Below are 24263 nucleotides of genomic sequence, written 5' to 3'. Positions count from 1 at the left end.
CTCATATTGTATCGTACACATTAAAAAAATAAGATTATTAAATTATTGCCGTCTCAGTTCATATCAGGAACAGGTAGATTCGATTGTGTTAGTACCTACTATCAGATAAAATTACCAGTCTCTAATAGGAATATCTAGAAGCTACATCTAAATTTCAGCGCTGAAACTGAGAATCTGCAAAATTATAAGTATAGTCGCATCTTATCCGTCCCACCGTATAAAGAGACGTTTGTGTTTGACACTGCAACAAATTGCACGACCGCCCGCTTCGCATTACTCACGCTACGTCCCAAAAGCTCTTATCACAACATTTCATATCAAAACCAGATTATTTTAAAAACAACCTTACGTCTACGAAATACAGTTTTTCTTGGAGCCTAGCGTTGATAAGAGATATGAGGTTGAGAAAGTGTAAGCGTCATAATGGGGTCGCATTATCCATTTGTTCCACCCCGTAGTGTACACTGTGATTTGCATTTTTCGGGAAATTCGTTTAGGCCTTTTAAAAAGACGTTTGGTGAATTTGCTTCTTTGTGGTAGAACTTCTGGGAGATTTATTGTACAGGGGATGACACGATGATATATATGGTTAAATTTTGGGGAGGGGCTGAAGTGTTACAAATGTTTCAATAGTTACGTATGTTTCAAATCATACTTACTTCGTGGAAAATATTTTTTTTTTCTTACAATAAAGAATTTTGAAAGAAAAGCGATGAGTGATTTTTTTCCTTGTGAGTGTGTTGTTCTTAAAAAAAGTACTCGCCAGCTTTGTTAATAAATGGCTATGTTTCTTTCATTCACTATATAATGTCCTTCTACAGAGTTGATAGCTAGTCGTTTTCTTGACTCAGAAATGCCTAAGAAGTGTTTAGTTAGAATACTATACCAACATAATTCATTACAGATACTTCTTAAGTAAATATCACAAATTGTATCAGAACTTCATAGTAAGTGTACTTATACTTATTTACACTAAATAACCTAATTAAAATTATAGCACACTATGCATGCTGTTATAAAACCAAGGGAAGTAAATGTAAATACTTATATTAAATCATTTTACGGTTTAGACTCACTTGTTTTAGTCACTCGCGCGACATGTTTCGGAGAGCCTAGGTCTCCTTTCTCGTAAAATGATTTAATATTAGTATGTCTCACAACAGTTTAAATTCGATTGTAAATACTTAGTATAAATATTTAAATCAGTTCACATGCTGTAGAAATTCTCGCTTCTAAAATGTGCACCTCCATTCCGCCGTGGAATGCAACATAGACAAATGCAGTGCTATCTGTACAAAACAAGTCTTTGTGCTAGGTGCGTCCCTGTAGACATGCACCATGTAGCGGTTGGTAATGCAGCTGCAGTCTGTTACATGCGTATGAATGTACGTACACGTACGTAGGTGCCCTGACTCGCATAACAGCAGTAACAGCCATTGCAAAACCAGTTAAAACTTGAAATTCATGGCACAAGTATACTGTCTTTTAATTAAAACAAAACGTATTATCTTCAAAATATTCTCCTTTAGTTTTAATACATGTTCCGGCGAGGAACAGATAAGTAATAATTAATTTCTATGCATATTTAAATAGGTATTTTTTCTTACATACAAAGCAACACAAGTAGGAAAGAATATAATTTTCATGTATGTTAGCAAGATATTTTTGTGTTGGCAACTGCATTTGTCCCAAAGCCCTGCTTTCCGGCGCGGTATCGACATACGCGCCACCTAGTGAAGAAAAAAAAAACTTCTCCTGCCTTTGAAAGCGAACGCACGCACCGCGCCGCGCTCCGGTTAAACTAATTCATATTTCGAGTTCTGTCGCTGCAATTTAAGTGAAAATCAACCAAAGACTCCTTCGTAACCCAGTGCCTATCTGATATATGCCAGCTGTCGAAAAAGCCGAGGATCTTCACACATCAGCCCAGCACGCGGTCTGCCAGGCGCTACTGGATGTAATGTAAGTTTGCCCTCCGAATTATCTCAGCTACATAGTTTTTTGATCCGTTCGAGCCGGATATTTCTTTCTCTGTTTGTGTTGCTCTTGTATTTTGCGGTATTACGTACCCAGTTTTTCGTTAAGACACGTTTGTAGTTCAATTTAGTATTGTCATTTCCGCCATCTTTGCTTCGCAAAATGGTTCCTAACCCTACAGAAGGCCTTACTGAAGCCGACACATCGTGTATTACACAAGACATATTCGAACGAGATTTAATTCTCGACGAATTAAAGAGAACATTACAATTCGCAGCGACAAATACAGATCAATTTCGTTCTAGAACCACAGATTTAACTGTGCATCAGCGAAAATTTACTAAGATTCAAACTAAAATCGAAAAAGCGTTAATTAAATTGCAAAGTTTCAACAAAGAAGCTAATATTAAGATTCGTAACGATTTTAATGACTTGTATTACGCGATAGTTATCCATTTAAATAACATAAAGGAGGTAGACGTGGAAAGGCGTCGCGCTAGTCGGGCGCTGACCCCCAACGAAACGCTTAGAAACGATTATCGAAATTTACCTAAACTATCGCTTCCCGAATATCACGGCGAACCGACTGGTTGGCCTGCCTTTTTCGATTTATTTCAATCGCTGGTACACAATAACAATGCCTACACGGATGCGGAGAAGTTTAGGTATTTGTTACTTTCAGTCAAAAACGAGCCACATAACCTGATTAAATCAATTCCCATAACGGAAAGTAATTATTCAATTGCGCTCGATATTCTAAAATCCCGTTATGACAATAAACGCATTATTGCATCACAACATCTGGATAAGTTGCTCGATATAGATATTTGTTCCGCGCGGTCAGCTGTTGCTATCCGCAATTTACTAAATGTTTATCAGGAAAACATAAAGGCGTTGGAAGTAATGGACTTTCCGGTTAAAGAATGGGACTTCGTTCTGTTAAATTTATTATTACGTAAGATTCCCGTCAATACGCGAAAAGAATATGAACGTTCTTTAACCAACCCGAGTGAAATACCTAAAGTTCAAAGCCTAATTACTTTCCTCGAACGCGAACTTTCGGCGGAACAGATGATTTCAGTTTCTAATACACAGTCCACTCGAAACAATTCCTTAAGTGGTAAAAATAACACAAATTTAAATTCAAGTCAATCAAGCCATAATAAACATGTTTGCTACTAGTACGGCGTCAGCCCAAAGTCGACCTTACGACGATACAAATAAGGTTCGATCTTGCTTGAAGTGTAAAGGAATGCACACTTAGTAAATGTTTGCAGTTTTTGGATTTATCAGTCAAAGATAGATTTGCATTTGTTCAAACAAATAATGTATGTTACAATTGTTTATGCCCCGGGCACGACTTAAGGAATTGTAGATCAAGTTTTAAGTGTCGTAAGTGTAATAAACGACACCATACGTTGATTCATTTCGAATCAAACATTCCGCGATCGCCTATCAACGAAGCTGCGGATTTCGTTGCTGTTTCGCTCGCTCTTACGGAGCAGCCTGGCACGAGCAGCCCGTCCGCAGTCCACGGCGTAAACGCACCTCAGAGTTTAGGCATTTTAGGTAAGCTGCCTAGCACGGTTCTATTGTCAACAGCATTGGTTGACCTTTATTACGAAGGCAATAAAATTGCTACTATTCGCTGTATGATAGATGGGGGTTCACAAGCAGCTCTGATTACAGAATCGTGTATGCAACGCCTTAATTTGCCGCGGCAACATGTTAGCGAGCCGCTGCTCGGTATCAGCGACTTGCCGCTGAAACCTAGGGGTACCTTTGTGTGCTCAATTTCGCCTAAGGGCAAACAAAATCCTATTATTCCATTAGAGGCGTCTATTCTGGCGAAGTTAACCCGCCAAATGCCTAGTGTACCACTAGCACCTCTCGCTGATTGGCCTCATTTGCAGGGACTCGATTTAGCCGACCCTGAATTTCATAAACCTCAGCCGGTTGATATGATACTCGGCGAGGACATTTTCATGGATATTGTTCGCGATGGCATTGTCAGGGGTCAACCTGGAACGCCCACCGCAATAAATAGTGTGTTTGGTTATTTGCTAGGAGGTAAAGTGAACTTTACTTCCAATGTTTCGACTCCACGCCATACTTGTTTTACGTCGTTCGACAACGACAACCTTCAGAAGTTTTGGGAGCTGGAGTCAGTACCAGAGATGCGGAGTTACACTCCCGAAGAAAAGCTATGCGAATCCTTTTTTCAAAAGACGCATACGCGCGATGAAACAGGGCGATACGTTGTCGCTCTGCCATTCAAGCCCGATGCACCGCCGCTCGGTGAGTCTCGGCAAATTGCTTTAGCACGATTCCATAAATTGGAATACCGTCTAGAACGTAACCCCCAGTTGAAGGCGGATTATCACGCTTGCCTCCAAGAGTACGTGGATCTTAACCACATGGAGCTCGCGGACGATAACCCCCCCGCTGGCGCGAGTTACTACATACCCCACCATTCTGTGTCAAAAATTTCCGAAACTACCCGCACGCGCGTAGTTTACGACGCGGGGTGTCGCACGACAAGTGGACACTCCTTGAACGACACTTTGTTAACGGGTCCTAAGTTACACTTAGACATCGTTGACGTTCTTCTAAAATTTCGAGTGCATAACATTGCATTTTGTTCCGACATCAAACAGATGTATCGTAATATTCTTGTGCGTGAAAGTGATAGGGACTTTCAGCGCATCCTTTGGCGCCAATCGCCCGAGGAACCTCTGCGCGATTATAGGCTTCGTACCGTTACATTCGGTGTAAGTAGTTCCCCTTATCTCGCATTACGCACAATAAAACAGCTGGCTGACGACGAAGCTGAGCGTTTCCCGCACGCCTCACCAGTCTTACTAAATGACGTCTTTGTCGACGATGTGGTAACCGGTGCAGATACCACAGCCGAGGCCCTCGCTCTGCAGCAGGAGCTGATAGGTATTTGTGCCACGGCCGGGTTCGAATTACGTAAATGGCAAAGTAACTCGCCCGCTATTCTCGCTGCTACGCGATCCCCAGATTCTCATGGTGAGCGGCGCGAAAATGTTCATTTTGCCGAAATGGAAAATGATAAAGGGGTCAAAGTCCTTGGACTTCAATGGAATCCGGGATCAGACTCATTTAGTTTCAAAGTACAGAGTACTTCTCAGGCCAGTACGAAGCGGGCAATCCTATCTGAAATTGCAAAAATTTACGACCCCCTCGGGTTATTATCTCCGGTAACATTGTTTGCCAAACATTTAATTCAATTGCTATGGTTAGCAAAGGTTCCGTGGGACTCAGAAATCCCTATCGATATAGTTAACTCATGGACGAGTTTTGTTCGTGAGTCGCTCTTATCTCAAATTTCATTTCCGCGTCATATTTTTAATACTGACGACTTCGATTCAATCGAAATTCACGGATTTGCAGATGCAAGTCAAATTGCGTATGCCGCATGTGTTTATATACGTCTTACGGACAATACCGGCAAGGTTCAAACTTATTTAGTTATAGCTCGGACCCGCGTAGCTCCACTTCGGCTTTGCCTTACTATCCCGAAAATGGAATTAATGGGATGCGTGATCCTGTCAAAATTGATAGAACGAGTAATACGTATTTACGGTGATCGCATTCGCCCCGACCAAGTTTACGCGTGGTCAGATAGTTCCGTCGCGCTCGCGTGGCTTAAGTCACCCCCGCACGAATGGAAAACGTTTGTCTCTAACCGCACCAGTGAGATTTTGTCCCGTGTCCCGGCGAGCTGCTGGCGTCACGTCCCGTCACCTGACAACAGCGCTGACCCGGCGTCGCGCGGTCTGCTGCCCGCCGCACTCGTACAAAATGACTTGTGGTTCCATGGTCCTACATGGCTCCAACTAAGTCACGACTCCTGGCCTATACAAAAACCGGTAATAAACACAACGGAGGAAAAACGTAATAAAATTGAATCAACAAATGTTCATTGCGCATGTGTGTCCACACTGCCTACTTCCCCGGACGATGATACCCTTATCACGCGATTTTCGTCGCTAGGTAAATTAGTTCGCGTCACGGCATTAATATTTCGTTTCTATAAAAAATGTAGAAAACATATACAAACGTTCCCTGAGTACGTCACCGTACCAGAGTACCACTTTGCATTAAAACGACTTATATTCATTACGCAACAACAAATGTTCGATGACGACATTAAAAATATTTCGTCAAATAAATCCCCTTCTTTACGTTTGCGGCGTCTCGCACCTATTCTAGATAGTGAGGGATTATTACGCGTCGGCGGACGTATTCATAAATCGTTTTTACCTTATGAGTCAAAACATCAATTGATTTTACCTAAACGACATCATCTTACAAATCTTATTATTGACGATGCTCATATAAACGAATTGCACGCCGGTCCGCAGTGCGTGCAAAACTCGCTTTTACAGCGATATTGGATTATTTCGGGTCGCGATATTGTGCGTCTGCGCGTGCATCGTTGTATACCATGTTTCTGCGCACGGCCCACTCGCATCCAGCCTCGTATGGGCATGCTACCTTCGGTTCGCTTGCGCCCCGCGCGCGTATTTAGTAAAACTTCGTGCGATTTTTGCGGGCCATTCTACGTTCGCGCTAATAAAGTTCGTAATGCAAAAATAATAAAATGTTATGTTGCGGTTTTCGTATGTATGAGCGTTAAGGCTGTACATCTCGAGGTAGTTTCTGAACTTTCTACTGAAGGTTTTTTAGCCGCGTTGCGACGTTTCACGTCCCGTCGAGGATATTGTACAGATATATATACCGATTGCGGACGTAACTTTGTTGGTTGTAATAATTACCTTAAAGAATTATACGCATTCTTACGTAACGATTCGGTCATGAGCGTTCTCAACCAACAAACCTTAAAACAAGGGTTAACTTGGCATTTTCAGCCACCGTATGCTAGCCATTTCGGTGGACTATTCGAAGCGGCTGTTAAGAGTTTCAAAACCCATTTACATCGCGTAATAGGTACACAAGCGCAAACGTATGACTCTTTTCAGACTATGACCTGTCAAATTGAAGCGGTACTTAACAGTCGTCCGCTCTGCGTGTTAAGTTCGGACTCTTCTGATCCGTTGCCCCTTACGCCGGCCCATTTCTTAATCGGAGAGCCCTTAACGGCCCTACCGGACGTTTCTTTGATCGACGACAACCCTAATCGTCTTACGCGTTGGCGCTGGGTACAACAAGCTGTCCAGCATTTCTGGCGTAGATGGAGCCGTGAATATCTCCATCAACTGCAACAGAGTACAAAGTGGCTTCAAGATCGCGGTCCCGCCATCCGTGAAGGCATTGTTGTTGTGGTATGCGATGACCACTTGCCGCCGTTACAGTGGAAACTCGCGCGCGTTCATGCTGTCCATCCGGGCACTGATCAAGTTATTCGCGTCGTAACTTTAAAAAGTGGGAACACATTGTTCAAACGACCCGTAGTTAAGGTCTGTCCCTTGCCCTTAGAATAATTCGTACATTCGTTACGACTCTTAATGTTAGCATTTAAGTTAGGTATAAGTTTCTTATCTTGCTAAACTTTCGCATGTTCTTTTAAAAGTCACTACGTGCTTTTAAGGTGAGCGGCATGTTCCGGCGAGGAACAGATAAGTAATAATTAATTTCTATGCATATTTAAATAGGTATTTTTTCTTACATACAAAGCAACACAAGTAGGAAAGAATATAATTTTCATGTATGTTAGCAAGATATTTTTGTGTTGGCAACTGCATTTGTCCCAAAGCCCTGCTTTCCGGCGCGGTATCGACATACGCGCCACCTAGTGAAGAAAAAAAAAACTTCTCCTGCCTTTGAAAGCGAACGCACGCACCGCGCCGCGCTCCGGTTAAACTAATTCATATTTCGAGTTCTGTCGCTGCAATTTAAGTGAAAATCAACCAAAGACTCCTTCGTAACCCAGTGCCTATCTGATATATGCCAGCTGTCGAAAAAGCCGAGGATCTTCACACATCAGCCCAGCACGCGGTCTGCCAGGCGCTACTGGATGTAATGTAAGTTTGCCCTCCGAATTATCTCAGCTACAATACACAAAACACAAATGAAAAGGTTTGTTACATATACAATATTATCAACAAAATGCGGCAGTAAAAATATTTGTCAACAAATTTGTGAGCCACCCGTTTCTAATTGGCAGGTGATTTTTTTTTAATGGGAATCCAAACCAGTTTTCAGTAAGGCGAAGCCGCGGAGAATGTAAAGTGAAACTATTTCGTACATAAAAATACTTCACTTTTACTCAACCCTTTCGCCCGAAAAAATATTAAATGATAAATCTCAGGCATGCATGCATTATTTCCATAGACTCGGAGGTTACTTGAATTTGGGTCCGCCTATAAATTTTCCAGTCCCCAGTCGAGCCCATACCCACTAACCTTCTCAACATCTGAAATAAACCTATAGACATAAATGCAAACTTATACTAATGGAAATAAAGTTACAAGCCCGCCGGAACCAAAAAACGAGAATTTTCTCGTAGTTTCGTCAATAGGTATGCGTACAGTTCAATGGTAAAATGTGGTTGGCCGTGAGTGAAATGTAGTTGGCGGTGGGCATTAGTTATTTTCTAATCTGCGCTTTGTAGGTAGGAGCATATAAAAAATTGTAGAATGAATCTATTAGCAAAACAAATAATTGTCAAAATTGGCTGTGATTCCCGAAGTTGGTTTTCATTCAAAGAGTACCTAAGGAATGGAAACATCGAGAGGAAACCAGTATTATACCAATACGTTTCTCCTCTGAGTAAGAAGTTCAAATAGGTATTAGACATGTTTAAAAAAACGGTCTTAAGAAAAGAACTACTGGGTCCAAACGAATTCATATGAATGCGAATCCACCAAGTATTTTTTTGATTGCAAACGGTGTGCTGGCTAACAGCAGCAACTGAACAAGTTTTCTTAAAATTACCCATTCCCTTTGAAACTGATAGGTTTTTTGCTGACACCAAATTGATGTAAAAATATTCAGTTATTTAACATTGAGTTGGATAAGCGGCAGGAGTGTGGTGCTGACGCGGTGAATAAAATATGTCCAAAATTAAAGTGGCACACTCCAGCTACTTCGAGGAGGATTCTGTTGACAATTTGATGTGGTTTTATCTTGTTCTGATACGACTTTGACCGTACAACATCAATCACGTTAGCGGCTTACTTTGGCTTTGGGTTGACGAAATGTAACCTGAATTCAGATTTTAATTTCTTACGGTTATGGATATGATTTGGCAGCATACATAAGACATTAAAGCCGCAGAAATGTCACTGTTGATACTGTTGAACATAAGGCATTTAGGTCGCACTTATTAGTGCGCGTGAGATGCCTGATAACACGACACACGGTGGTGCAAAATAAGATGAAAACCATATCGAATTATTATAACAGAATCAGCCTCTTTGTTGATATCGGAGACTGACACTCGATATTTTTTGGCGTACGGAAAAAAGTAATGGCTCGTTTATTAGTAGCCTGTTCTTTTAAATATTCAATTCAATTCAATTATTTATTTGATTCGAATCATTTTGATCCATATAGTGTTAGTAAATACAACAAAACTTAGAATGAAATAAGGTTAGTGACATACAATTACAATTCACAAAACACACACATAAATTATAAAATAAAATACAATAACAGCTAGTATAAAAAAAAAAAATATAAATTAATGTAAAGAGCCTGGACCGGATCCAACTAAAGTGAACTGTTGGACTCGGGTAATTGAATAAGAAAATTCAATTAGTTGATTGCATTACTTTTAGTTTAAATTTGCTCTATTCTTTTTATAATTAATTTTCATTTAGGTTTGCATTTCCTTCAAATACAATTATTTTAGAATTTATATGTTTGGTAATACCTAAATGACAATAATCGCTTCAGTGAACGGTCTTCGAACGCTTCCTTAAACGTGATGATTTTTATACTCTCAGTTCTTATACTCCCTCCTTTTTTACCGACTTCATAAAAAGTTTTGTATGTATGTTACCTCAGAACTCCGTCATTTCTGAATCGATTTGGAAAATTTTTTTTTTGTTCGAATGAATATAGTCCCAAGTTGGCCCCGTTTTTGTCAAAACCCAGTTCTGATGATGGGATCCGTGAGGAATTTAGGGAACTCCTCAAACTTATAGGCATATATATAGCGATTTTAGTACTTTCATCAACAAACCAAGCACTTTCACACAAAACAGTGCCATTTGATGAAATGTAACTGCTTATGATGACCAAAACAGGACTCTTTAACAACGCATATTTCTCTTTTGGCGATTTGCAAGCAAGTAAGTTCTGAAGAAACATTTGTATTAAGATCTAGTTCTGATGATGGGTTCCATGAGGTCAAACTCCTCAAATCGTGATAGCTTTAGATCCAGACCTTACCTGTACCCGAAGCGTAAAAATGTTTAGTGACATGACAATTTGGCCAGACAGGAACGAGGCTTACAGAATGATAAGAAAAACTTAAAAATAAAATGTAAAAATAAAATTAATAAAAAAAAGTCAAACTGTCTTCAAAAAGGATAAAATAAAAATTGGTATTCTCCCGTTTTATAGATTATTTTTTTAGTTTATGAAACTGGTGCAGGGACTTTGTATTTTTTGTTTAGTACTTTCTAATTTAGCAATTATATGTCAATCAATTTCGTCTCAAAAACTTGTCGTATGAACTTTTCGATTTATCTAATTAGGAAAGTAGGTACTAAGTAGGTGTTATCTATTTTATTCAAAGCAGAATTAGTTTACGACCCCACAGTGTTTAATATAAACACAGATCTGAATTCTATAGGATCCATTAGAAATAAATGAAACAGATACTCTCACTCAACAAACAAGGGATTTGCTCAAAATAAACTGCTGAAATTAATTTCATTTACTTACGGCGCGGCGCTGCGCCCAAGCCGTATATTCCTGTTGGTGCAAGAATAGAGTTCTCTAGCATAACGTCAAAAATTAGAACATGATTACACAAAAAAAATACGCGACATCACAATAAAAATAATAAAGATAAAGATAAAAGACATTTATTCGTGATGATCACAATACAAGTACGAACATGTACAGACAACAACAGCAAGAAAAGAAGAGATCATCAAGTGTGCATCACGAAATGGACCCAACTCAGCATAATGCTAGCTATAAAGCCAGCGCTGGTCGTCTGTAGGGCCCATTCGGTGATGCCACGACAGATAACACCTAAAGACACATATTAAAACATTACAAAGATACACACAAAGACTACCAAATTACAAACATATTAACCAAATCAAAAAGAAATACATGAGGAGCACAAACAAAAATAAAAAAACAAGTATACAAGAAAAAAAAGAAAAACTTTCAAGAAACAAACAAACAAATCCATATACAATTAATAATTATGAATGCGACCATACCATCTGTCAAAAACCAGCTTGCAGCTGCTAGCGCCAGCGACTACTGGCAAAACTAAAACTGCCTGCAACTGCAAGCACGGTATAACCTCAACTAAATGGTATTTTCGCGACATAAGACGTAATCCTAACATAAACTTAAAATTATAAATTAAAAGAAGTAATATGGCAAAGCAAAAGGGACAAAACGAACGAAACGGTAAATAAATACGAGAGACAATAATGAAATTTGAATTCGTCTAAATATACGAGCTGATATTTTTTAGATGATACAAGATATAAATGCTGAGTGCATTTACATTCATTTCTATGATAAGGTTTTACTAACTATAGCAGCAACTCGGAAAAAAAAGTCCTAGTCTCCATTCACTTAGTGCCAATTTGTGTCGAATTGAACTTTAGTAGTATGGAACGCCTGATTTTTTTAAACAATTTCAGGGTTCTTCTCATTCTCTCTTCTCATTGCAAAAGCTTACAGTAATGAGTACAGTCGCGTAAATATATTTTGTATTATTTACAAAATTTCACCCCGTATTCTAGTAACGCTATTACAACTCGAAAAAAACCATTCTCTTTATCTTCTCTTCCAAAACTTTTTTTTGTGTTTTGGCTTTTAATTTGCCGCTACTCTGTAAACTATGTGAATGTCACCCCAGATTCAGCGGAAATTGTTGAGACAGTGTTGAGCGCATTTGGAATTATTTTAACGTCGCCAATCCATCACCCTGCTTCCGACCAAGCTGTTCGCGAATATTTAGTCCGAAATGTTGGAAAACTGAGTGCTGTTTATTCAACCGAGGAAGAAGAGATTGCTTGTACGTTTGTATTGGGTTGGGTTGTTCCTGGTGAGGGAAATACGAGCGACGACAACACACGGGTCACACGGCATTGGGAAAATGTGAAACTTCATGGAACGGTATCATCTTTATTTAACAGTCAACAGTTATCTAAAGGGGCCCGAAGGGTCAAAGAATTATTCGCTCTATGACTGACTAATATCAGTCCGCCGGACGATATCGGCCTGTCAGTTAGAACAAAAATTTTACAGTTCCGAACAACTGACAGGCCGATATCGTCCGGCGGGCTGATAAAGTCCTGTCATAGAGCGAATAATTCTTTGACACGCGGTGCAGCCGTATTATGATCCCACTGATTGTGCATGACATGATACAGAAAACGTCAACTTCATTGCGCATTGGTAATGGTAACAGGTATGTACCTTTAGTCCGACAAGAAATTGTAGAAAATTATTGAGGGCGCCACTTCCTACGTAACTGTCACATTTTTGATGTAAGATGACATGGCAACAATTTAGTATAGACATGATTTATTTCCATTTTATTCAATTTCTACTGTTTTATGTCGTACTAAATACGGTACAAGTGAGCCCATAATATTCCTGATACCATGTCAAGCATAATATGGTGCAATTGGTGCATAAGCTTTGGAATACGTTTTGGAGGCGTAAATTTTAATAAATATTTAAAATAAATCATTATTCCAAAATAGTCAAACTAAAGTTGTACTCCATCATAAAGACTGAACACAAAAGAGGGCGACCGAAAAGCCATCGTTAAAAGAGTCGTCTGAAGAGGCGCAACAAGTCGCGTCAGCGTTGGCGGCTGATCAGATAAGCGGTGCTGCCTCCGGTCACCTGTGGCCTGTGTCCACTAAATACCGACATATATACTTTCATTGTGGCGGTGTTGATGTTATGTATACTATAATGTATAGATACATGTGTAAATTATATTTATTGATGCTTTATAATGATGTATGTACTCAACTCTCACAATTTTATGGAACACAACATTGAATATCGTTATTAAGTTGACTGTACTTTATTTTAAGCCTTCAAATTGAGAAGGCGGCATCAATTTTATTCTAGCAACATAACAGCGATGTTAGGTAGGTACCTATTAATTCCGATTTTAACGGCCTTTCTCTTCAGCAAAAAATAGTCAGAAGAGCGAAAGTCAAACTATAGTTCGGCATTTTCGTACAGTAAACAAATCGTAAAGCTTGAGAGCAAAATTTCTCTTCACTTGTCTCATTAAAATGTTTGTACATCCTGCGGATATCTGCAGGGTTAAATGTTATATAAAGCTTCAAATGTATATGAGTAGTTTTTTGTCAATACATATATATTCGCCGGTTTGTCGAATCCACGCCGCGGGCTCTCGACATACTCTCGACAGTGTAGCAATAAGCAATCCGTCAGGCGCCGTCGCAGTGAGCGACAGCTCGGGGATAACCGGCGCGCGTCACGTTGATTGCTGCTCGGACATTACAAATATGACAAATAAAACACCAAAATACTACGGTTATTAAGTTCATTTTCAAATTATGTAATTTTAAAAATCTGGCAAATTTATAAATTTTGCATTGCATTTTCCATGCTAAACTGGTGTTATTTTTTTCTGGTCGACGCGCGGATGCGGCACTGGTAAATGTATGGAAAGCCGATGGAGACGCTACGGCGTAGCGTGAGTCACGTTAAAATCGATTAGAATAGTCAAAATAGTTAAATAGTTAAATAATTATGATGCCGTCAGGTCTGCTGGTACTGCCGCGGAGTATGCCGCCAAAATGAAGCATGCCAAGTACTCTGCCCTGGAACCAACGTACGACTTTGTGCCGGTTGCAGTCGAGACTGCGGGACCTTGGGCTGTGGAGGCTAGGGACTTTGTGAGGGATTTGGGTCGGCGGCTGAGGGACAGGGGGTGCGACCCTCGGTCCGGATCGTACCTGGTCCAACAGATCTCGTTGGCCATTCAGCGCGGTAACGCTGCCAGCGTAATGGGGACATTTGAACCAGGTGCGATTCGTGACGGTTATTTTATTTAAAAAAAAAAGTGACGAAGCCTGTTGCGGATATCATCATTGGTATTTTTGGGACGAAGCATGTTGCTGATTTGCATTTGTAGCCACCTGACGAAGCCTGCGTTGCGGATTTTTTACATGTAACTAAATATTATTATTTTTTAAGATTTTCTTTATAAATAAAATTATTAACTTTACTTCTTAATTATGATGTTACTTTCAAAATGTATGTCACAAAGTTACATTCGATGCCCAGCCCAATAAATAAAGTTTTTAGGTTGGCGAAGTTTGGCAATCGATATCCACTCGAATCATCTTATCAACTTTAAATTGGTCCGTCGAAAATTGATAGCTTTCACGTCGAGCAAGTTTTTCTAATACCTACTTTACTGAGGGATCGTCGATGCTTCACATGAAAATCATATTATCTTAAAATAAAACTTCACCAACCATGCAAATTGTATAAAAAGCGAGCGGTCTATTTCGCGCGTAACATGATTTTGCTGCGCGGGATGTGTCCAAGAAGTAATCATTATAACTTAGGTAGATAATTGTTACTTAATTTTTTTTCAGTTAATTCTGAATTAAATCACTTACGCATTATAATTTAATATCATCATCATAACTCTTAAGAGCCTGGCTCTTGTCGGTGGAGTAACCGCCGCTCCGTTTTTCTTTCTGCCACTGTTTCGAGCTCCTGATACGTCACTACGTTGATTTTCTCCTTGGCTTGGTCCAAAAACGCACGTCTCGGTCTTCCTCTGCCTCTCCTTTTTCTATTCTTCCTTCTATTATAGACTTTATGTAAGTATCGTGCCGTATCAGGTGCCCCAACATTTTAATATAAGTACCTATAAAGGATCTACTTTTATAAATACTTATATTAATATAGACAAAAAAAGCAACTCTAAGGTTTACTTCGTAGATTGTGCAATTTTGCTTTAAACCCGGGCTTTTTTATATCTGTCAGAAAACTGACGGCCAATTCAGCAGAAGTTGGAAAACAGCCAGAAAATCGCAACCGAAGGTATAGCGAGGGCAATCGGTTGGAAAAGCTGGGCTATTGGACTCCATGCATGCGGACTCCGTTATACCGCCAGTTAGAAATCTGCGCCTGCCTCGGTAGGCTTTCGATAAAAAACATTGGGTAGTAAAAATATAGCATAGTTTTACGAACATCCTTGAGGAAATTTTTTAAAGTCCCATTGAAGTATATTATGAAGTATAAGTATAACGATTTAAAATTTGTAAAGGTTTAAATTAATGCAATTCTTCAGGTTTGTTTAAGCATCGATGATCGCTATTATTTCACAATAAACCATTCATGTTATAGCTTTAATACAACGGCAACGGCTATATATTTCACGAATTGTTTAATGTCTCGTCCCGCTCAAATCAAAAGACATAATTGCCATACAAGCCGGCACACATTCTCGTAAATACCATTATTTTTTACGGCGCCATCCGGATCCCACGTGTGATTCGCTCGTCAAACTGACCCTGGCAATTCTAAGTAGAATTGTCTGATGAAGTCAGTATCACTGAACAGGGGTCAAGTAAGGCTGGTGTTTCTGTAGTGGACTTAAGGTTAATGGGACACGGAAAGGTGGACTGTGGATGTGAGAATGGTACGCCGTAACGGAATCCAATAATGCGACAATGTGATTCAGGAAAACCTCTTATTCTTAACAATGCACACGTATTTATATTTTATAGTGTGCGTTCAGACTGTTCAGAGTAGCTTTTCTTGGAACTTAGGCTCTTATCGGTCGTGTTATTGGAACAGTTAACTTTCAGGAACAGCTATGACAATTTAGACCGTCTGTATAATCTCATTTCGCTCGCATGGCCACAGATAATACGAACATAAACGAATACTCACTCTACACTCTCGTATTCGGCAAGTCTCGTGTATTTTTGTCGAGAGTGTGGAGCGGGCTTTACTCTTTTAGCCGTATTTTTGTACCTGTCCACATTTACGAAAAATGATTTATGAGATGCATAATGCGGCCCACTTCAACCCTAATTTGAGTGGAAATGCATAGAGTTACGCAAAATATGCAAAACTCAAAAAATATCATACCCGCCTCCGGCCGGGAGAAATATTTCACGGATTATCATAAAAGGAGGCGAACAAAGAATTTTATGATTATGGACCGACAACTTTTTCAGAGTTATTATGCGCTGCCGGATTGGTAGTAATATAAAACTAGGGAGATAGTTTTACAACAACGGTTTATGGGCGGCGTTTTCGAAATAGGAAATGTTGTACGGAATTGTTTGTGACAGACTGATCTAATCCGATTATCTGCGAATGGCTGAGGCCTCGACGAAGCTCAACTTTACTATTGTTTACATAGTTTCGTGGTGAGAAATAAAAGTTTACACTAATTCAAAATTCCGTACAATCCCGTCATTTAGCTCGGCCAACGGACTCGGACCCGTTACAGCCTCGGTATCTATTTGTACATACCTATCTACATTATATGTATCTATTTTTTTCTTTTAACGCGTGTTTTTTACCCTATTACCTAAAGTACCTTTTGCCTACTGTACTAAATAAACCTGCCCGTATTATTTAGTATTTGACAAGCACTAATAGGAATCGAATCAGCAACTATTTAAAGAAGTTCGCAATACGTACGTAAAAATATACAGTTTGTATCACTGACCTCATCATAAATGAAGTTGTCGATCTCCTCAAGCGGGCGTCCGTAGAGCTTGGGCGGGAAGGGTTCGTACTTGCGCGGCAGCCGCGCGCCGTCCTCGACGCTGAGGCGCCGGCGCGGCATGAAGCCGAACTCGCGCACAAGCTGCGCGCCGCGCGAGCCCGCGCGCCGCGCCGATTCGCGCGTGAACGGCGTGACGGCGGCGCGCGGCTCTTCGCGTCCGCCTGCTGGAACAACACATTAAGGTTAGATCCGATTGCTGCAGCATCTTTACTGTTGCGGTGTTGATGCGGATGAGGCCAAACGAACGTGAACTGACATCAAAACTATTTCTAAATGATGTGATTTAAGTTATCATTCGCGCTTTCACTTCGCTCCGGCTTTTGTCCGTACATGTATTAGGGCGTGCGAGATACACAGGTGAATAAGAACAAAATGTCATCATTTAGATATCGTTTTGATGTCAGGTTTAAGTTTGAATTGGCCTCGATGTCACTGTCAATCCCTTTCCCTGTTGAGATTGAAACGTTCAGTATTCTTTCGCTAATTTAATCGAGAAAATGTATGTTGACAATGACATTAATTTCCTATTTCCCTCATCAACAACGATCACAAACTTAACCTTATATTAATACAGAAAGTCTGCGCATAATACACCGACTAATCCAGCCATTCTCAAAGTATGCTCCGCGGAGCTAGGGCTCTGCACAGCCTTTGTAGGGGCTCCGCGAAAATTCTTCTAATAAAAGGAAAACACGCCACCTCTTCTATGGGTATGTCTGGTCCACCGTGAAAATTTTAACTTGGGGCTTCGTCAAATATTTCGCATACCGTTACCAAAAAAGTTTGAGAACCCCTGGCTAATCAATCTCAGGTTAGGCTTTGGTCTTCGATCGACGCTAAGCACTACAGTTTTTTTATAAAAAAATGTTTCCCGTTAAGTAAAATGAGCCAACTTAAGGTTTTACGGCACTTTCCCTCCAGGGTCCATAGTTTTTTACCGCACTGTATAGATTTTTTTAATACAGAGAACATAATATCTTAGCCTTGTTTGAAGCGGAGTAGTTGAGCTTTACTCTAAAGGTGCATTAGTCTCAAGTCTACACCCATAGGTCACTTATAGCGTCGTGTCAAAGGCCACACTCATATCTATGCATTTATGCAGCGACTCGTAGCACATCGCCTTTTTTATTTCCGTTCAAAGATCTTTTTTCTTAAAAGTATAAATCATCTTGAAATTAAAATTAAACTAGAAGTACAGAAGTTTAAATATTTCTGTAGTACGCTTGAAGCTCTAAGAAGTTTTATATCAATACAAATCTCAGTGTAAAATAATTTACGCCTACTCATTTGATAAGTTGGATGATTGAACGGAAAAAGCTATTCAGTAAAAATGTCAATCTTCATCACTTTTTGTAATTTCTATTCAGTTAACTATTATAGTAATACCTTGAAACATTCATCATTGGTCATTGTCGTCTTCTTCAAGTCCAATTTCTTAAGGGCTTTCGTCAGTAACTCCAAACGGGAACTATTTCGTGGTTTCGAAAGCATTTTGAGTTTCATTGGTTTATAATATTGTCTTCGGTAACCGCGATAGTTACTCATGAAACGTCGGGATGTATTATAAATTCAATATACGCGATATAATCCGTTTTCATAGTTTTATTTAATTTCATTGGTTTATTTTAAAATGAAAGCTGGCAAGAAGTTAACCCACTTTGACATTGCGATAATCATTTTATTCAAAAATTAGGCAATTGTTTCAAGCTTATGAGATTTTGTGAGCAGCTTAAATATTTTTTTTGGTCGATCAGTTTTTCTTGTTCAAAATGGCAGAGTTGTATTTGCATCACAGAGTCACTCGTTTTAATGGATAAACTGCACAAGCACTAAAATACACTAAACTGTACAAGCACGCGCGAAAATGTTTATCATCGACTGAATGGGAAAAACAATGGATACCTATATTTTGCATGTAAACTAACCATAAAATAGAAAATACCTAAAGGACTTACCGTGTAATGTAAAATACATGCGCAGAACGTAGGAGTCGTAAACGAATTAAGTAAGTTGAGACTGCAGGTCAGCTCACCTTACTGCCTCAATCAGAAACAGGCAAAGGTCGTAGGTACTTGTCGTCAAAGGCGACTAAGGATAGTTGTCGTGGTCTCAGAAGGAATTCGTAGCAGAATTCAGAGCAATTAGCTTACGTCCCCTGAGAATGCCCCTGAGAATATTAACACTTGAATTGCCCCAAGACTAACCCGGCTAAAGCAGGCACAATGTGCTACCTACTGACAAATAAATAGGTATTGTTATAAATATAAGTACCGCTATGTTTAGATGCATTTACAGTGGATTTACAGTATATAACCAATATACTTAAGTTGCATTTTACTTTTAAATAAAATTACAACGATTATTAATAGACACGATAACGTAAACTAACCCATGGCATTGATGTTTTATGTGCAATAAAATTAATCCGTGCTCTTTCATGTGCAGCGACGTCGCCGCGGATAATTGCCTGTAGGTATTACCAAAGATACATGTAACTCCGTATAAGATAGTGAAGTCTAAGAAAAAACGTGCCTCGGAAAATCAAGAAAATGTATGAATGTATGAAACGTCGCGAAATTGTATGTAATTTTTACTGTACACATTCCCTATGCCCAAAACCGAAGATAGTGGAACATTTAATAGTGGAAATAGGTGAGAGCCGAAGGTCTTTTTATAGTATTTTTGCGTTCTTTTTCTTTACAAAAAATAGGTTTACTAATGTATTGCCAAAAATCGTTTCCCAAAGTATTACTTCCCAAACTATTTTACGCAAATTATCATCTGGCAAAGTTTCATTTCGCAAATTTTCATAATCCAACCTACCCTACGCCAACCTAGTACGTCATTTTCATTTCGCAAGTATGGGGTTGGGAAATGAAATGGTTGCGAAGTAAAAAACTTGCAAAAATTTCATTTGGGAAATGAAACTGATGCCATAAGTTTGTTGGGAAGTGAAATTTGGCGAAAAATATTTTGGGTAAACGGCGGTATCCCCAAAAAATACTACAATCCCGATTAGGTGTATCAACATGAACGGGACGAGACGGTTTTCAATCTCACAAAAAACACTCAGCATAGGTGTTCGTTTACCAGAGTGTAGCGTCCATGTGTCTCCAGATGCGACATCGACTGCTGTCACCCAGCGCTATCAATCAAGCTGGATCAACACCGGATAGCTCACTCGCGTGTGATCGGCGCGTCAGCGTTACAAAGCGTTTTTCTTCGATCAATCGGGTAGGTAACGTATGGATTAGCGTTCGAGGGACATTACGTTGTGATTGCTGAGTAACGGTTTTGGAGTTCGGTTGATGAGAAAAATGGCAATATGATGAACAGGTAGTATGATAAGCACTGTCATATAAATTCATGATAGTAGGTATGTAAGGTTGGGTGAATGTTTTTCCTACCATTCGTATCTAAAAAGTTCATAAACTGATAGGTGTCGCTCTCGGGCGATATATGGGTAACTCCTCTCGTCGCGGCCACTAGCTTTCCGCGTGGTGATTTTGTTCAATATAGTTACATAGGTATTGTTGTTGCCACTCCGTCATATACCTAGTTGCACAACGGGTATCCAGTGATGATACTACCGATAACAAGTTATAGACTCACTTTTTCCCTGCGCATCGCTGGAGAAGGTGACACCCTCAAGCGGTATACGCAACTCCTCACGCCGCGGCCGCTCGCATTCGACGTCGAGCGCATCGCGCGACTGCGAGGCGACGAGCGGCGCCGCCGCCTCCGGGTTGGTCGCCTCGAGCGTGCGCACGATCTCGCCGAGCAGCCGCGAGCCGTCTATCTCCTCGCCGGGCGAGTTGAGCGGCGCCGGCGGCGGGAACGAGAGCCGCCGCTCGTCCTCCTCCATGTCGGGGGCTACGTGCGATCGCCCATCGCTACGCGGCCCCGCGCGAGCTCACACGCTCGCACCGAATGTCGACGCCATTTTGGATTACTGCCTGCAAAAAAAGAGAACGCAAAGTTAGTTGAGCATCTATGTCAAAACGTAAAAAAAATAATATGGCAATGATCATGTCTTAATTTTAGGTGAGATCTATTTCGTAACAGTTATTGCCACTATACACTCGCTTGATTACATTCAAATACTTAATTCATATGAAATAATCTTTCGTGAGATCAGTATCAAAATTAGGTAGTTGTAGGTAACTTGTCGCAATATTATTATTATTAACCTAAACTCATAAATAGCAGTAAATTAAATGACTGTGCAACCTACTAATAGAAATTATTATAAGCTAAAATTACCTTAGTTGCATTATTCTATTCCGAATGTTAATGTGATTGCGTCAATATCATACCTAATAACGTGACGAGCGAGTGAACCGACGTATTATGATCATTACCGCTTTCCGGCTTTCCGATTGTCTAGGTTTGCAATAGCCCAATAATTCCTCGACAAATTTCCCTGAAGTTTATTTATATATATTTTATTTAACTAGTGCATTGCGCTCGTTTATGAGATCCTTTTATGAAGTAGGTAATTCCTTGCTTTCCAAGCCTTGACAAGACTACTTGATGTATGGGTCTTATCAATGTTGGATCAGCTTTGAAAAAAGCAACGTTAAAGCCAGTCGTCGCACTAAAATATAACATATTATTGATATCGTATATTTCGTTTCAGAATATGCCTCCTGTTAGAGTAACAATTAATTTCACTGGGTGATTATACTGTGTGTACTGACTGACAGCGTCACCAGTTGGTTATTAATTATAGGATTTACTTGTAACTGAATATGCATGCGTTGATTCACACTTCGGAATAGTCAGTTGTTGTTATAAATTGGTGGAATAACCTTTTGTAAAATGTATAGGGAAAGTGCATAACAACTGTAGGGGGCCGCTCAGGAGCCCTCTGTTTATTGGCACGAAGTGTAAATGTCAAGTTTAAGCTTCCCATGTAGCCCACAAGATGGCAGAACCTACAATGCACGCGAAAAATTACGTGTACTGTAGAAGGCAGCACTTGCTTTTGCGTTGCCGTGAAGTTTCAATGTACAGTTTATGTTTCCAATTCAGGCCACAAGATGGCAGAAGCCCAGTCGCTCACGGCCACTATTACAACTAAGATTGAAAGGAAAACTTTTAGTTTTAAAGAGGTATCTACTTGGCGTTTTTACGAATTTTACGAGAATCATGATTATCTCGTGTTGTAAGTTTAGCTATAGATACCTACTAGTTTAGTGATTTAAAATATATATCTTTACTTATTAAGTGATATCACAACAACGGTTATAAATATCTACACAATAAAACATAAGAGATTTGAGTTGGTTTGGTTGAAAGTGTAAGCTAGAGAACAAAAAACCGGCCAATTGCGAGTCGGACTCGCGCACTAAGGGTTCCGTACCATTACGCAAAAAACGGCAAAAAAATCACGTTTGTTGTATGGGAGCCCCACTTAAATATTTATTTTGTTGTGTTTTTAGTATTTGCTGTTATAGCGGCAATTTCATCATCTGTGAAAATTTCAACTATCTAGCTATCACGGTTCATGAGATACAGCCTGGTGACAGACGGAAGGACAGACAGACAGACAGCGGAGTCTTAGTAATAGGGTCCCGTTTTTACCCTTTGGGTACGGAACCCTAAAAGCGCTGGTGGCCTAGCGGTAAGAGCCTGCGACTTGCAATCCGGAGGTCGCGGGTTCAAACCCCGGCTCGTACCAATGAGTTTTTCGGAACTTATGTATGAAATATCATTTGACAGTTACCAGTCGCTTTTTGGTGAAGGAAAACATCGTGAGGAAACCGGACTAATCCCAACAAGGCCTAGTTTCCCCTCTGGGTTGGAAGGTCAGATGGCAGTCGCTTTCGTAAAAACTAGTGCCTACGCCAATTCTTGGGGTTAGTTGCCAAGCGGACCCCAGGCTCCCATTAGCCGTGGCAAAAATGCCGGGACAACGCGAGGAAGATGATGGTACGGAACCCAAAACCAACGGAGCAAAACCGAACTACATAATCCCAACAAGGCCTAGCTTCAAGTCTAGGAGCCCGATTCAGATTGAACAACTTGTTACGGTTTTGATCTTATTTTGATACGACCTTGAAGATCGCTCGCGCTGATTGATGCATGCAAAATGAAGTGAAAGTCGTGCGTGAGACGCGCGCCGATCACCAAGACGATCGTAAAGGTCGTAAATTTTCCAAGGCGAGTAAATTCCCAGTAACGTTAAAAAAAACAGTAAATTACGGTAAACTATATTTTTTCTATTATAAACCATGTTTCTTGTTTTCATTAAAACATTACACATACACTATTGCTTCATATGAAATTAAATAAATCAACATTACGTATGTTTACTAATTAAAAAGTTTATCGAAATTACTGGGAAATTTCCCAAATTAACCGGTAAACTTCCCAATATTACCAGTAAATTTACTCCTTGCCTGCTCACACTCAAAACTAATTACATGTTAAATAATTACAGATTTTACTAGAAAATGAAACAAAACGTAAAAATTAGGTTTGTTCAACAAAATCAATGTCCTTACCTCATTGAGTCATTAACGCAGCGAATTCACAACTGGTCCTATGTTCCATCGACGCCATTGGCACAAGTCTTTTATGCCATTTTCTACTACTTTGAACATGTTCCAAAAAACGAAACGACAGAAAAATTCAATCTAACTACCGAACTTGCTAGCAAAAATTCACTAAAATCGGTAAAAAAATGTTTCTTTTAGAGGAAAACATCCAGACACGAAATCATTTTTGCCCGTATGTTCTCCTCTGGAGGTCACAATTCTTAATTGATTTTCGTGAAATTTTGCGAATTAGGTAGTTAGATTTAATTTTTCTGTCTTTTTGAAACATGTTTCAAAATGGTAAAAATTGGCACAAAGGACTTAAGTGCCAGTAGCGTCTATGTAACATAAGACCATTGTGAGTTCGCTGTGATAACGACTCAACAAATAATGCATTTTTTTATCTTGACTTTTTTTAAACAGGTGAAACTTATCGCGAGGTCCACAGCTCACAGAACCACTACTTTTATCATAGCATATTTTTCTCTAAAGTATATTATCAAAAGTAATACCATAACAGAAGTAAAAACCTGCCATAAATCGTATTTACCGGTTTCCCAAATTGGAAATTACTGATAACGGTAATTTACTGCCGGCACAACACTAGTCGTATCAAAACCGGTTTAAGTTCGTAACAAATTGTTAAATTAAAATCGACCTTGTTGGTTCGTTTAAATAAAAAGTAATCTTAAAAGTCTTATTAAAAGAAAGACATATTTAAAAATATTATTTTTTAACAAATAGTGTTTAAAACATACTTTATCTACTTATAGTATAGTAAACAGGTTTAGTAGGCA

At 39.6% G+C, this 24263-nt stretch overlaps 1 protein-coding gene across 1 annotated transcript in view; it reads right to left on the bottom strand.

The window, feature by feature from the left end:
- Positions 1 to 24263, bottom strand: part of LOC134749204 (sodium channel protein 60E) — a 224917-nt gene that overhangs the window by 129123 nt on the left and 71531 nt on the right. Inside the window, exons 2-3 of the mRNA XM_063684072.1 lie at positions 20537 to 20880; positions 16865 to 17088 (exon numbers count right to left, since the gene is read on the bottom strand). Of these exons, the coding sequence (XP_063540142.1) occupies positions 16865 to 17088; positions 20537 to 20789 (477 nt within the window). The 5' untranslated portion in view covers positions 20790 to 20880. The remainder of the gene's footprint in view (positions 1 to 16864; positions 17089 to 20536; positions 20881 to 24263) is intronic.

Source organism: Cydia strobilella, chromosome 18 (assembly GCF_947568885.1).
Source record: "Cydia strobilella chromosome 18, ilCydStro3.1, whole genome shotgun sequence".
NCBI classification, from domain to species: domain Eukaryota; kingdom Metazoa; phylum Arthropoda; class Insecta; order Lepidoptera; family Tortricidae; genus Cydia; species Cydia strobilella.
The sequence above is the reverse complement of the archived record's forward strand: the minus strand, read 5'-3'. Positions and strand labels throughout refer to the sequence as shown.